The sequence below is a fragment of the Convolutriloba macropyga genome, chromosome 5 (genome assembly GCF_964194025.1).
Source record: "Convolutriloba macropyga chromosome 5, txConMacr16.3, whole genome shotgun sequence".
Taxonomy (NCBI): domain Eukaryota; kingdom Metazoa; phylum Xenacoelomorpha; order Acoela; family Convolutidae; genus Convolutriloba; species Convolutriloba macropyga.
The window spans coordinates 23,442,282-23,456,231 of record NC_134472.1 but is presented as its reverse complement, the minus strand read 5'-3'; the positions used below and the strand labels follow the sequence as shown (position 1 = coordinate 23,456,231).

Below are 13,950 nucleotides of genomic sequence, written 5' to 3'. Positions count from 1 at the left end.
AAGTATTTCTAATTCATTCACTTTTTCTGAGCTTAATCAACAGAGGTCGAAACGGTGGTGTAATTCATTTGTCATTTGCCTAAATATATCCAGACTGGTAGACGGCGGTCAAAAATATAGAAAACTGGTTCAGAAAGAATTGAATTAAAATATGGCTGGGTGCGTGCGTCCAGACCAAACCGTTGTGTAATTTCACCCACTTTCACCCCGATGACGCTTACAAAATAGTCAATAAATGCAAAAATAATGTCGGAACATCAAATTTTATATATTTGTCTAGTAGAAGCGAATTTAAATTTTCACGTGAAGCAATGCTAGATTTCGCATGCAAATTTTATTTGAGATAGCCATGTAATTAAAAGTGGATGAATGATTTCCAGACGGCCAGCTATAGAAACTAATTGGTGGTTGTGATATTTTGAGCCAGAAACTCTTACCTAGGACACAATTATTAGGCAAATTCTAACAGTGTTTTCGTCAACAGTATTTTCTCTGATACTGCAAATTCAAATTTAAAAACCGGAAACTGTAAAATTGTGAAAAGGCTTTCTTTGAGCTCACAACTATTACTGAATCTGCAAATTTAAAAAAAAGATGTTTAATAAAGACTAAAGTATTCGACAACGAAATTGCTCCCAAAACAAAACAAAGATACTCAACATGCTCAGATTTTCAAGTAGAATGAGCAAACAACCAAAAATTGCACAAATAGCAAATTTAGGTTGAAATTTTCCAAAAACAAGTTTTTGCAATATAATCCAAACAAGGAGGCTCGTTCATGTGCGTTCGCACATGATGTTCCGACCCGCGGTCATCTACATTTTTGAATTAATTGTCTTTTGACTTACATTTTTGACAAAGCGATAATCAAAAGGAGATTTTTGAGTTCAAAAAACAGTTAAAAAACCAAACTAACAATTGAATTAAATAATGCCATGCCTCATCACAACAATATCTGCATTGAAAAGACTACGAGAAAAAAAACAACTACAAAAAAGCAAAACCAAAAATTTCACGTCAAAAATTCAATATCTAATTTTAAAAGCACCTAGTAACAATTACAATTAGACAAAATCTTAACTACACGAATTTAATTTTTCCTAACTACAAAGCTGACGGGATTTTTTTTAAAGGAGAGTAGGTGACAATTCTACAAAAAAAATTAGGCGAAGTTCAAAAATCAATCAACATTTTTTAAACCGAATAATTTCAAAAATCAATAGCTTTCAACAAATTAATTCTCAATAAATTTACGAAAGAGTCATAATGAAGCCAATAGAACCTATCTTTGGTTAGACTAAGGCATAGAAACCGACAATAGATGCAGAAAAATTACAAACATTGCGAAAACACAAATTAGTGAAGCCATTAAAATCATTAGCTATTATCTGAATATTATGTATTTTTATTTCGATTTCCGTATATACTAATTCAGCGAAATATATCTTGAATGAATAAATAAGTTCAATTGGGCCACATTTGAAAATCATTGGGATCTGTTATTACGCGATTGTGCTAAATGAAGAGAAAAAGAACAACAAATACACCACTCACATAACTTTTCATGAAAACACATTGTCCAACAAACCAAAACATTAGTTACATCAAAATATCAGTAAACATATTACTTTTTAAAATACAAGGGTTCTCTCAATGATGAGAACACGTTACAAGTTAATGAAAAGAACAACAAAAACTGAAAAAATTGAAAAATCCTTAAAATCTCAAAAATGTGTAATATTATAAACCTGAAGACTATAAACAGTCTTCTTTGGGTAAAATTATACAATCAATTATCACTTACAAGCTTTTGAGACCGGTAAGCATCTTACGGCTACCTAGAGAAGAAAAAACAGGCTAATACAGCAAATTCAAAAAAAAATTTGAGCGAGGATAGTGTCGAAGGCATTAAAAATTAAACTTTTCAGTTCAAATTTTTCAAATTTCAATTAATTTTAAACAGCAATGGGACTCTCCTTTTTAACAATTTGACTGCAATAAATCAACAAAAATGAAGAAACACGTTAAAACAACGAAAATTTTTTGGGAAAAACGGTAGTAACAACGCCATTAAAGTCAATAGCCTTCAACGGGAGCTAATAAATACGCTAAGTTATGCCTCGGTGAGACAAAAAAGAGATGGGATCGTTGGCATTCATAAATCATCAATAAGATATTACAAAAACTCATTGACTATGAAAACAACAAAAAAAACAGGCAAATCCAAAAAATTGTTAGAAAAGTGCGCGAGAAGTGTCTGAGCCCTTGAACAATAAGCTTTTCTCTGAAAACTTTTTGTATGATCCATTTAACGTCGTTATTTCTAAACCCTTTAACTTATCAATATTCGGATAATGCGTTAAGATTCCAAAAGGAACCAGAATTAAGAAAAAGAGATCCAAAAATTTTTAAAAAAAGTTATGAAAACTCGTGCATCGAAGTCATAACACCAATAGTTAGAACACAAAATCGCTAACTAGCTTAATTTTGGTTGAATTAGAAAATAAAGTCACTACTGAGACTGACTTACAGTTCATGAACTAAGGGTTAAGATCGTTTAATGTTAAAAATTTCTCGGAAAATCACTTTTAAAGTCTTAACAGACATTAAATCCAATAGTTTTCAACGGAAGCCGATAAACACACTCAGTTGTCCCTCTATTGCACAAAAAGATTATTTTTCATGCATTGGTATCCAATAAGACATCAAAATAAATCTTATGACTATGGAAACAACAACAAATACAGTCAAAAAGAAAAAATTCAGTTGAAAAGTGCGCTAAGAAAGTTTCGAAGCCATTTAAACCATAAGCTTTTCTCTGAGTACTTTGTTCAAGGTCCCCTGAAAAATTTCTCTAAGCCTATGGCAGATATTTATATGAGGAGAATGTGATAAGATTTCAAGAGGGACCAATAAAACGAAAAAATCCATTTTTTTTAATTTCGAAATTTTGTATCATTGAAGTCATATAACAAATAATAAGAAGATAAAACCGCTAACCAGATTAACTTTGGTTGCAGTAGAAAGTAAGTGGGCGTATCATTACTGAAGTTGACTTATAATTCACGAAAAGTTTATGATTGGTTAATGTTAATAAGTTTTCTCAAAAATACCATTTTTTAAGTCTTAACGGCCATTAGCTGTCCACTCAAAGCTCTAGATAGGTTCTCCTAATGCTCTTATGAAACTTATTGCACTTTTAGGCAACGCGTTTATGCCATAGGACTAAAAAAATTAGTTAAACCTCGAAAAAAAAATCAGATTTTCTTTTAAAATTCAGAGTCGTAGCCAAAAAAAATACGAGCGATTCATTGAAAACAAATTTTTTGTTCATTGGGTTTCATTAGACTGTGAATCAGGTTTAAAATTAACGGAACCTTGTGATGAAAAGTGACTAAACTCTATTTTACATAAGAAAACAAGAAAATTTGAATTTTTGTTTAAAAAAAGTGCTCTCAAATAGAATTCGATAATTTTTGATGGTAAACTTCCCTATGAGACCAGAACTAGTCTTTTTATCGCCTTTTGTCTATTAGGAACTCAATATTGATTCTTTTTGTGGCATAAAATGTAATTTTGAATCAAAATTTTATATAAAAATTATCTTATTTTGAAGAATTACACTAAAATACACATAAATTACACTAAAAGTGAACATAATATCACATGTTCACACAAAACTTCAATCATCGATAACTCCTCGAAAAAAAGGAAATTAAAAAAAATCTTATTAACTTCGAATTTTTGGCTGGACGAGCTTTTTACTGATGCCATTCACAATTCTCTACGATGAATATATCGATCGGCTAAAATTGACTGAACAAAAAAACCCATTTGAGTATATGGTTCCTCCCCCCCCCCCCGCAAGTGGGGTCGGAAAAACAAAGGAAGTGAAATTAGGGTGCAATTTTTCAGCCCTATTACAATTTACAGGCAATTAGCTGCCACATAATAACGACAAAGCTGACAATGAGAATAAGGAGAAATGCATTTTCTTTCAAAGTTTTCGCAATTTAAAACGTCTAAAAACTGTCCAGAAGTTTCTAAGTTTCTAGAAGCAGGCCATCAGTCATAAAAAAAATGCAAAAACTGTGTAACATATGATAAAATTTTTAGCCTTTTCAATGTTTTAAAATCTTCTCGTATAGGATGATAGTGAACCACAAACTTTTAGGGTACAAACGTTCAGAATAGCTAAATAAATAGATAAATAGAGGAGCAAAGTACAAGTGCGATCGGTTGGGTTTTTGAACTACTGCTAATAAATACGCCCCTAGTAGAAAAGAAATGCAGCAAAGCGGCAGGTAATGAATCTATTTTTCATACAACTCTTTGTCAGTATCCTTTGGTGTCCTAAAGGGGCAAATATAATCAAGTAAAGGAACTTTTTCATGGCAACAAAGTTTAAAATTTACGTCTAAACCATTATTCTGGAAAATATTCCGAGAAATGTACATTTTGGAGCAAAACGATTGGGCTGAGCGTAAAATTTATTGCTTGAAGTGCCTGCAAACTTTGCTTGAGTTGTGTGAAGACCTACGCACTCTTAGCCAAAATCAAAACCCTTTTCTCAGTTTTATCAATGTATTCATGAAATTCTGTTTTTTTTCATATTTTGCAAAAGTAAAATTTGTAGTGGATTCAAACAAGAGTTTTGGAACACGAATACTGTAATAACTGGTATTGAATTTGATAATCGGCATTTTGTTTTCCTGGGCCAGCAAAAACTAGAGTGTTTTTGGCATGCTCTGTGATAATAATTGGACTTTTATGATGACCTGATCTTGCAAGATGGTGTGCAAGATTCTTGCAAGTTTTTTGCTCATCCTTAACAAGTAGAGATTTGAATCAACCTCAAAACTATTTCAGGCGTTCTGCAAAACCTGTTCAATTTGGATCTTCGCCCTGCTGGCCCGAGACAGATGGAAAGTGATTGTATACCCGATGCAATTCTATCAATACTACAGCGCCAAATCGACAGTGATCGGAATATCAATAGTTTACACCATGGCCGCGTTTCTGTCCCTTTTCGAAGCTAATTCAGCCCAGTTAGAGCACCAGTCTGTAAATATAACCGAGCTGAACAATTTTGAATTCCACTATTCGGTGTGTTTACCTGAGCGGAGTTTGCTAGCGGCTGTTTCGACAATTGTGTGGCAGTTTTGTATCCCGTTTCTTATCATTAGCTGTTTCTACATTCACATTTCAATCACGCTTTTCCAGCTGAACAAAAAGACTATCATCAAAAATGGACAAACTATCAATATGGGAATTCTTCAACAGGTAGGTTTATAAATTTTCGACCGAAGTCATCTACTTTCCTAAAAAAATTGGCGGATGGGTCGCCTTTGTTGTCTTCACAATTCACAAAATTACAACATCGTGCTACAAATTTCCCACCCACAAAAATATAGAAACCATGGTGGTCCTTTTAAAGTGATTCGGGGTAGTATCTACTAACGTGCGATATTGGTATAAGAGTTATGTTATAAGATTTGTAGAATAACGAGGAAGTTTGGTAATGTGGATTTGCACATAATGTTCCGACCTCGCTAATTCATATTTTTGACTGAATTGTCTAGCAAACGAAGAGATGTTCAAAAATAGATGTTTGAGTATACAAAATTATTACAAACACAAACAACTAAATGAAGTAAATGATGCCATGCCACAATAGAACGCCAGTGATAATACTACGAGACAAAACGAAAAACAAAACAGACACCGAATTTTTATTTACAGCAAAAATCTAATTTCATAAGCACTTAGAAACAAAAACAAAAAGCCATAATATAAAACCTAAACTACACAAGTTCACTTCTCCTTAACCAGAAGCAAATGGGACTCAATCTTACTGAGACTTGGTAGACAAAACCTTAATAAAAATTGACATCTTTTCAACAACAATGGCAGCTGTCAAAAACCTGATAATGTAACTAGCAAAAAAGGACCAAATTGATGAACAAATCATGAATCTTTTTGTCTCGTAGTATCAAAGTCGTCAACGCCAATAGCTAAGATAAAACACCACCGATCACATTATTTTTGTTTCAGTAGACTTCATATCCAAGCTGTCATTAGTGTCAATGAGGCAAAAATTCAGAAATAGGTTTAAAAATGGGGTAGAGTTAAAAACTTCATCTCAATTTTTTCCAAAAGAAAACTTTTTGAAAGTGATAACAGCTATTATCTCTCATTTCAAAACATTCTATAGGTTCAACTACTAATCTCTGAACATCGAGTTGGACGCATAAATCTGGCGACTAAATCATAGGACAACAAAAATGCAACGATTGCTGCCAAGGCTCAAAACTTCATCAGTAAACAAAAAATATATGTTCAGTGGTTTTACTTAAAATTCGATAGATTATGTTTTTAAGAGCGCTGTGACGTAAGAATGACGGAAAAAAATACAATCTGAAGACGTTTAAGAAACAGAAGCATTTGAAACTTTTTGATTGTAAAGCTTTCGATACACTAGCTTTCTTTTGCTGCTCTTCTATATAGAACACGTGATTATATCACTTTTAGAGTGAAAAATATTTTTGAACGAACAATTTGATACAAAGAAAAATGATAAATTGAACAAAATGACACAAAAAGTAAAAAAAATCGAATCAATTATCAATTATTCACACACATTTAAAATCTCGATAGCGCTTGGAAGAAATTCAAAGATATTGTTTTAATTTTCCCAAATCAGAGATTTCTCATCGGTTAGATTCTAAAATTGTAGAATTTTTCTTTGTCTGGGAGTTGAAATATTGTCTTAAAAATTTTTAGTCAGGCATTGCATTGCATGACGATTGCTGATAGAGCAACTTTTTTAGAAGTTTATTAGATGTTAAGGGATAAGAATTCCAGAATCACCGAGAATAGCGATCATCTTGCAAATGTTTAGTTAAGTTTTTGAATTACGTTAATTGAAAAAAATTGCAATTTTAAATGGGGAAGTGTATGACTGCAAACTTTAGGTTTTTTAAAATAGAAGTTGCATAATTTTATTTATGTTAAACGGAGGTTTAAAGAAATTTGATTGAATTTCAGTCAGTTTTTCATTCAAGCAGAAAAAGTGAGGTTTCAAATTCACCTACAAAACGGTAAAAATGACGGCAAAAGGAATCAAATTTACAAATTTACTTTTAACCATTTCAATGAGCAATTCAACCTATTTTTTATCATTAAAAGAATTTGAATTGTATTGGGGCGCTGTCTTTTTCTACGATCTGTTCACACATTTTCATCATTTTTGAAGTCAAATTGGAGTAGTGATTTTGTTCACGCCGCAACAGGAAGTGGAGCAAAAAAGCGAGTGGTTTTGCGGCGTGAAAATTTTGCACTCTAATTTTAAATTAGAGTGAGAAAACGGTATTTGAACAACAGTTCGCTTTCTCACTATTAGTTTTTTGTTCACTTGCGCGGATTTCACTTTGATATTTACTGTTTTTTCGACTTTTTGGATCGGATTTTTTTCCGAAATGGTTTTCCCAATCCATTCATAATTCATTCTAGGCCTATTTTTTGTTTGAACCAAATTTCCATTTCTCGCTTGTGGTTTTTTGTTCACATGCAGCATTTTGAAATTGGTTTTGTTTTTTTTTTCAAATTTTGATCTAATTTTTTTTAAGAAATGGTTCCGTTCTAGTTCTAGTTGATTGCTTAGTCAATGAAAATTATTTGTACGTCGGCACTTGTTTTTCCATTGTGATAAAGGTCAAATGCGTAAGAATATGGTATAATATGTAATTTTGCAAACGAGAGAATTTTGTATTTCAAAAGCTGGGAGAAATTAAACTGTGCAAATCTTTACTTATCAAAATCCTGTTTTTTTGCTGGGCATTTTTTTTCTCGCAAAAAAATCAGGAGTCTTTTTCTCAGAGACTATACTTCATTGTTTTAACTTTTTTTCATTTTCCATTTTCCTGTTTAATCGAAGCAAGCTATCTGTAGCCCTCGAGTTCACGAGCGGTTCATACACAGAGATTTTTAATACCGGATCCTAGACAATTTTATCTGGGTTGCACTATATACTGGGGTGTGAATAACGGAAAAAATATACTTAACAGAAAGCAAAACTTGTGGAGTCGGAAGTCGTGAAGAATTTTAATTGATTCGTTGGTCTCATTCGAGCAACTGCAGCCAGTTTTTCATCAATTTTGTGTGTTTTCTTTTGCATCAATTCCTCAGAACAAACATCGGAGCTGATGCTTTTAAGCATAACTGATATGATAACCCCAGGTCGTGGCCAACCTTCAAAATTACTAATGCCAGCGGCCCACCAAATAAAGTGGAACATTTAATGAATTTTACCTTTTTAATTCCACAACAAAATGGATCATTATGCATGTAAAAACGGTCTTTCAGAGTGAAATTTGGCGTCAAAGGACCGATTATACTAATTAGTAATTATACAATTTATTCGTCCTTTTTCATCAAACTTCCTAAATTATCGGACAATAATCAAATGTGGCGGGGGCTGGTGCCTAATGTAATGAGACAATCAAACAGACACCCACAGGGGCGAGGCGTGCATGAGCAAAAATTATGCGTACATGAACAAGCTATGAGAGCGAGCTTAAGTCTGATCATGTTCAATTTTGAGCGAAGATTTCGAACTTGGGTTATCGCATCTATCTTGAGGAATATTAGACAGACACCCTTGAGGTGAACAAAATTTCCCATCAGACGACATCAATTAGTTCAAGTGTCACGAGACTTTTCAATAAAAGGTTCTGGCATAAACTGCATTATGATGTTACAGTTTAGATCCGGAGACTACACGTTTATTTCCTGATTAAAACAATTAGATTATCTTCTGTGACAAGAATTGAAGAGATTTTACAGGGAAATCGATAACCGACTGGCTGTGGTTTTTCCTGCAGTTAAAACAATAAGTTCTCAAGGTTTGACATTGCGGTTATTATTTATGGTGTTGAGTTTCTTGGCTGAAATTATTAAAACCTCAATTGGCTGACGAACCATATTGTGATTTTTTTCAAAAGGAAAATTTGCCTGGTTTGGACGTTAATGTCTCGGCACGGTCGATAGTGGTTTATGTTTTATATTTGCAAAAATTTAAAAAAAAACGGTAATGGCTTTTATGGAGTAAGATAAAATCCGAGATATATTTCACCCACATATGGTTTATGCTCAACGCGTAGAATTTATTTATTAAACCAAAACTCCCGAGTAACTCCGGAGTTTCAACACTTAGAATTAATTTTGTTAAGGTTTGATAAGATTATGCAACTCCTTTCAAATATTTATGCAAAAACGTGGCAGACAACATTGTAGAGCTTCTTATTGATTTTCACATGCAACAATTTATTCTCATAAATTATTAGATCTTTCAGCATAAAAATATTCCTTTTATGAAGATGTTTTGTTGAATGCAATCTCACAGGGAAATTTTTCCGTGTACAATCTTTTGGTCTTTGCAGATAAACACTGTCATTTAAACATCTTGTAACAGAAAAGCTGTCCAATAATCATGTTTATAAATCGAAAAGGAACCTTAAACTATAGTAAGACAATATCCTCATCTTTTAAGTCCCTTATAAAAGTTTACGATATGTAAACTCTCTAGAATGTCTAAGAAAATCTTTCAGTATAAGAACGTTTTATCGGACATTTTATTACGTAAAAATAATAATAATGTAACATCTTCCAAGTCTCAACGATAAGTTTTAGGAGATTCAACCTTTGGAGTCATTATGGTTATGGAACCGATTTATTTCTTAACATATTTTCATCTGCAGATAAAATTAATCGAAAAAGTGTACGAATAGCACTGCGACTGTCTCAGTTTTTTTACGATAATGAAGTCTGGTTACTATTTGCTGTTGGTAATAACAACTGCAGTAAAAATTTCAGTCTTTTTTATCTAACCTTTGTTTTGAACTTGGCATTTAATCCTTTCAGAATACTTCGGAAACTTGAACAAAAAATATCAAAACTAAGACGGTAAAAAGATACATCGTTGTATCAAGTCCTCTAATTATTTTTGCACCTTGTAAGCCTGATGAGACAAGAGATTGATTTTTGTTCGAACTCCTATGGATGATACAGCCAAAAATACCAAGCACATGAAATACTGTAATGTGGTTGCTGAATGTTCGGACCCATATTAGTGGGGGGAACTACATACTCAAATGGTTTTTTTGCTCAGTTAATTTCGGCCTATCAATAAATTCATCGTAGAGAGTTGTGAGTGGCACCATAAGAAAGCACCTCCAGCGTAGCAATTACAAAAAAAAACTTTTTCTGAATTTCGTTTAGTCCGCAGATTTATCCAGGTTTAATGTTATGTGAACGTCTGACATTTATTTTTGTTGTTTTATTCACAATTTCCGTAATTTTTTAATCAATTTTTGAAACAAATTTTGCTGAAAAACTTATTAAAATCATTAACGATGGTGTTGTTGAGTTTAACTCTAAAGATAGAAGAGTGTTGTTCAACAGTTTGGTCCGAATTTTTGGTTAAAACTTTTGAAAATTTATTCAAACGTAAGCTTTTATTCATCAAAAATGGGACAACATAAGTTTCTTTAGTCCACTCACTTTATTTAATTTTTCCGTTTTAATACACATAAAGACTGCTCACAAAATTTTTGTCAGCTCCACAATTTATCGGCGGTATCTTTGAGAGTAATCTTGAACTGAATTTTGCCCGTTTTTTGCTAATCTAACTCGATAATTATCCAAAATGTTTTCTTTGATTTTGATTTCCATGTGCATAATAAGCGTAACAATTAAGTGTACGTAATGGAAGAACATCATAAGCAAGGCTAGTTTTAGTCAAATTATTGTTAATTACAGTCCAATTAAATTAATTCGGATTGTAATCAGTCGCTATTTCATTGATGACAAATCCAAATTTTTTCTTAAGGAATTTCATGGAGGAAGCCTATCTAGTTTTTACAGCCGAAAGTTTATAGTTGTAATAATTTTTAAAAACACTTGTTTTCAATATGAACATTTGAATATCGAGGGTCGCCACTTCTTTCTCTTTATGGTCAACCTGTAGAGCTCTACGTGATCTCATATCTTTAGTTCGCATCAATTTTCTAAGGGATCAAAGTTCATTATTTATAGCGTTTTTACGTAATGGTTTTTGGATTTGATAATAATTGTTTTTACAAAAATTTGTTGAATCTTTTAAAAGTTTTATTTTGAGGTTCATTTTCGCGTCATGTCTGTTTATTGACAAATCAAGAATTAAATTACGGATAATCGAAAACAAGAAGATCTTTAGACAACTAAGTTGACTTATTAAAGGATTTCAATCGAGAGATAATATTTATACTTGAAATGTAATCGTTTTCGAAAAAACAAAATTTGGTTTTTGACTTTGCTCTTTTCATTCTTTTTTTTCTGCTTGTAACCCGGTCTCTTTTTTCAGAGTCACAGAAAAATGGGTGTTCGAAGATAGCGCAATTGGTTATATCTTATTTTTCACGCAAAAAAAATATTGTTTAAACGGTTTTGACACAATTTTCTCGTAAAATCAAATTAAATTTTTGCTTTTCGTCTATATCTGTTTCTTTATGTAATTATTCAACATGTTCTGGATAATTATAGGTCCCAGTCAGTCTCCTTATAGGGAGATATGAATGAACTTAAAACTACTTTATGATTGCAGTTTATATCTAATGGTTTTCATCATTTGTGTTTACAAAACTTTCTCGGCTTGGTACTGAGTCTCATTATGGACTGGTTCCATTTTTTCTAGTGGTATTTAAGGAATTTTTGTTTAGTTTAGGTTTTATTTGACGCTATTTTGACTTTCGTTATTAAGTGTTTAAATCATGTTTGTTATTGTTGTGATTGTTTCAGTTTGTTGTTTATCTTATCTCGTGGTCTAATTAATAACCAGTCTCATTGACCCTCTAATGTGACATTATTAACCTTACTAAACTATTTGAATTGGATTTTCTTGAACACCAATTTATTTGAACAAAATTTGTGATTTTAAAAGTTTTCTCATTCTTTCTCATTGGGTAGACAATTGATCCAAATTGCGAATGAGTGGGCTCAAAACATTACTTCCAAACACAATTTACTGAACCTTCCTGTATGGTTTCCAGTTTTTGCTTAGCGGGTCAATTAAATTTTTGCTTAGCTGTCAAGTACTCTCGTCTTTTTGTGGAAAGCTTTAAAAAAACTCAGTGCACTCATTGTTACTTTGTCATTTGGCTATCGAAATCGGAATTTTGTACTATTACGAGAGCCGTTACAAATGAACGGATAATTAATTCCGCATTAGAGCGAACGTATTTAGGCGTCAATTAACCATTCTTTTCTTGGGCGCTAAACAAATTAACGCTCGTTAAGAATACCAGTACACAAGTATTTGAACAATTTAATTCGGCTTATTTAAATTAACACAACTTAGGTCCGGATCTCCTTGCTGGTATCAAAGATAAAAAGTGTGCGTTGTTGAGCCCAGGTGGCTTGCATCACCGCACTTAGTTTTGATTTAATTTAATTCTGCTTTTGACAGTTGCAATGAAGATCGTTTCCCCCAAGTTTAATAGAGATGAAGCAGATTGCTTGGAAGGAAAAGACAATAGATTGTCATGAAAAGCGAACAAGAAAACCATAATTACTGCGGTTTTACGAACGGTTAAAGGCAGAAATCAGGCGCCTACGTGATCTATAATTGATGCACTCTGTTTTTAGTTTTTTGTTTTTTTGGTATTTCAATAATTTATCCGTGAGATAAAAATGAGTTAAATCTGTTACCTTCTCGGCCAATAGGAAAATTAACAAGCACCTCACTATGAACGTGAGTTTGTGATTCGCTCCCTATCCGCCCAAACTGAGCTGAGAGGATTTTATAAATTATCGCAATGAACTGGGACGGAATAAAACTAGAGAGAAATAAAAGTGCCAAAAATTAGCTGCAGAAAACTGCTTTGTTTTTTCTAAAAAAAAACTGAATATTCCAAACAGAGGCACATCAAGACAATTTATCAACATATCGAGCGCACAATTCCTAAAAAATAGCGATTGAAAGAAGTATCAACGCTACAACAACATTACAGACAGAGAGCTCAACCCGATTAATTCATACTCTGTGTAAGCTTGTTTATTTAAACGATCTATTTATTAATTTGTATTATTCAGCCCTCCATTTGCATTTTAGTTGAGACTTCTTAGCGCGAACAGGTCTTGGTCATATATCTTTGCCTTTGACTTGTTTATTCCTTTTGTCAAATAGATCGGCACACATACAGGGATCCCAAAGTGTGTGATCCGTAATAGCCCGTTCTGTTTGATAATATCTATTCTCTAGATAAAAGTAAAATCAATAAGTATTTTATCTTATAAATTTTGAAAAGCCCAGATTTTGACCGCCTTTGATTTGTAGTATCTAACAAAACGAAATTTTACACAAATCTAATTATTTTTGATGGCAATGCTTTCGTGTTTTTAATAGTTTAAAGGGGTACTTTTCTTATTCTTTTAATAGTTTGAAGGGGGACTTCTTTTACTTTTGCCGAATACCTTTAATGGGATCCTTAGTTGACCCTAAAGAATTATGTCACAAACATAATTTGAGAGTTTTCCACATTATCTGCAATAGGAAACTTCAGATCTGTACGTCATTTTCGTTGTAAGTTTTTTATTGTGATTTATGCAGCGGGTAAACGGCATGGATGCTTTGAGACGACGCCTGCAAGCTGAATCCAACCACTTTTGGTTGGAACTTACAACAAACCACATTTTTTTCAAATCGAACGATTTTTGTTTGACTTCTGGTTAGGAATCTTGTGCCCAAATTGTACGATTTGTCGCTACTTTTATAACCTTTGTCCTCTCGGTTCACACGTTTATGTTTTCATTGGTTGTCTTTCTAGAAAACCCTTTTTGTTACTTTTAATCAAAAATAATTAGAAAATGAGAATCTACGAGTCAGTTGGCATTTCAGACTAATTAAAATTTGTA

At 32.6% G+C, this 13,950-nt stretch overlaps 1 protein-coding gene across 1 annotated transcript in view; it reads left to right on the top strand.

The window, feature by feature from the left end:
• LOC142340314 (gastrin-releasing peptide receptor-like) overlaps nucleotides 1-13,950 on the top strand; it is a 92,580-nt gene that overhangs the window by 64,171 nt on the left and 14,459 nt on the right. The window contains exon 3 of the mRNA XM_075390888.1: nucleotides 4,870-5,283. Coding sequence (XP_075247003.1) covers nucleotides 4,870-5,283 — 414 coding nt within the window. The remainder of the gene's footprint in view (nucleotides 1-4,869; nucleotides 5,284-13,950) is intronic.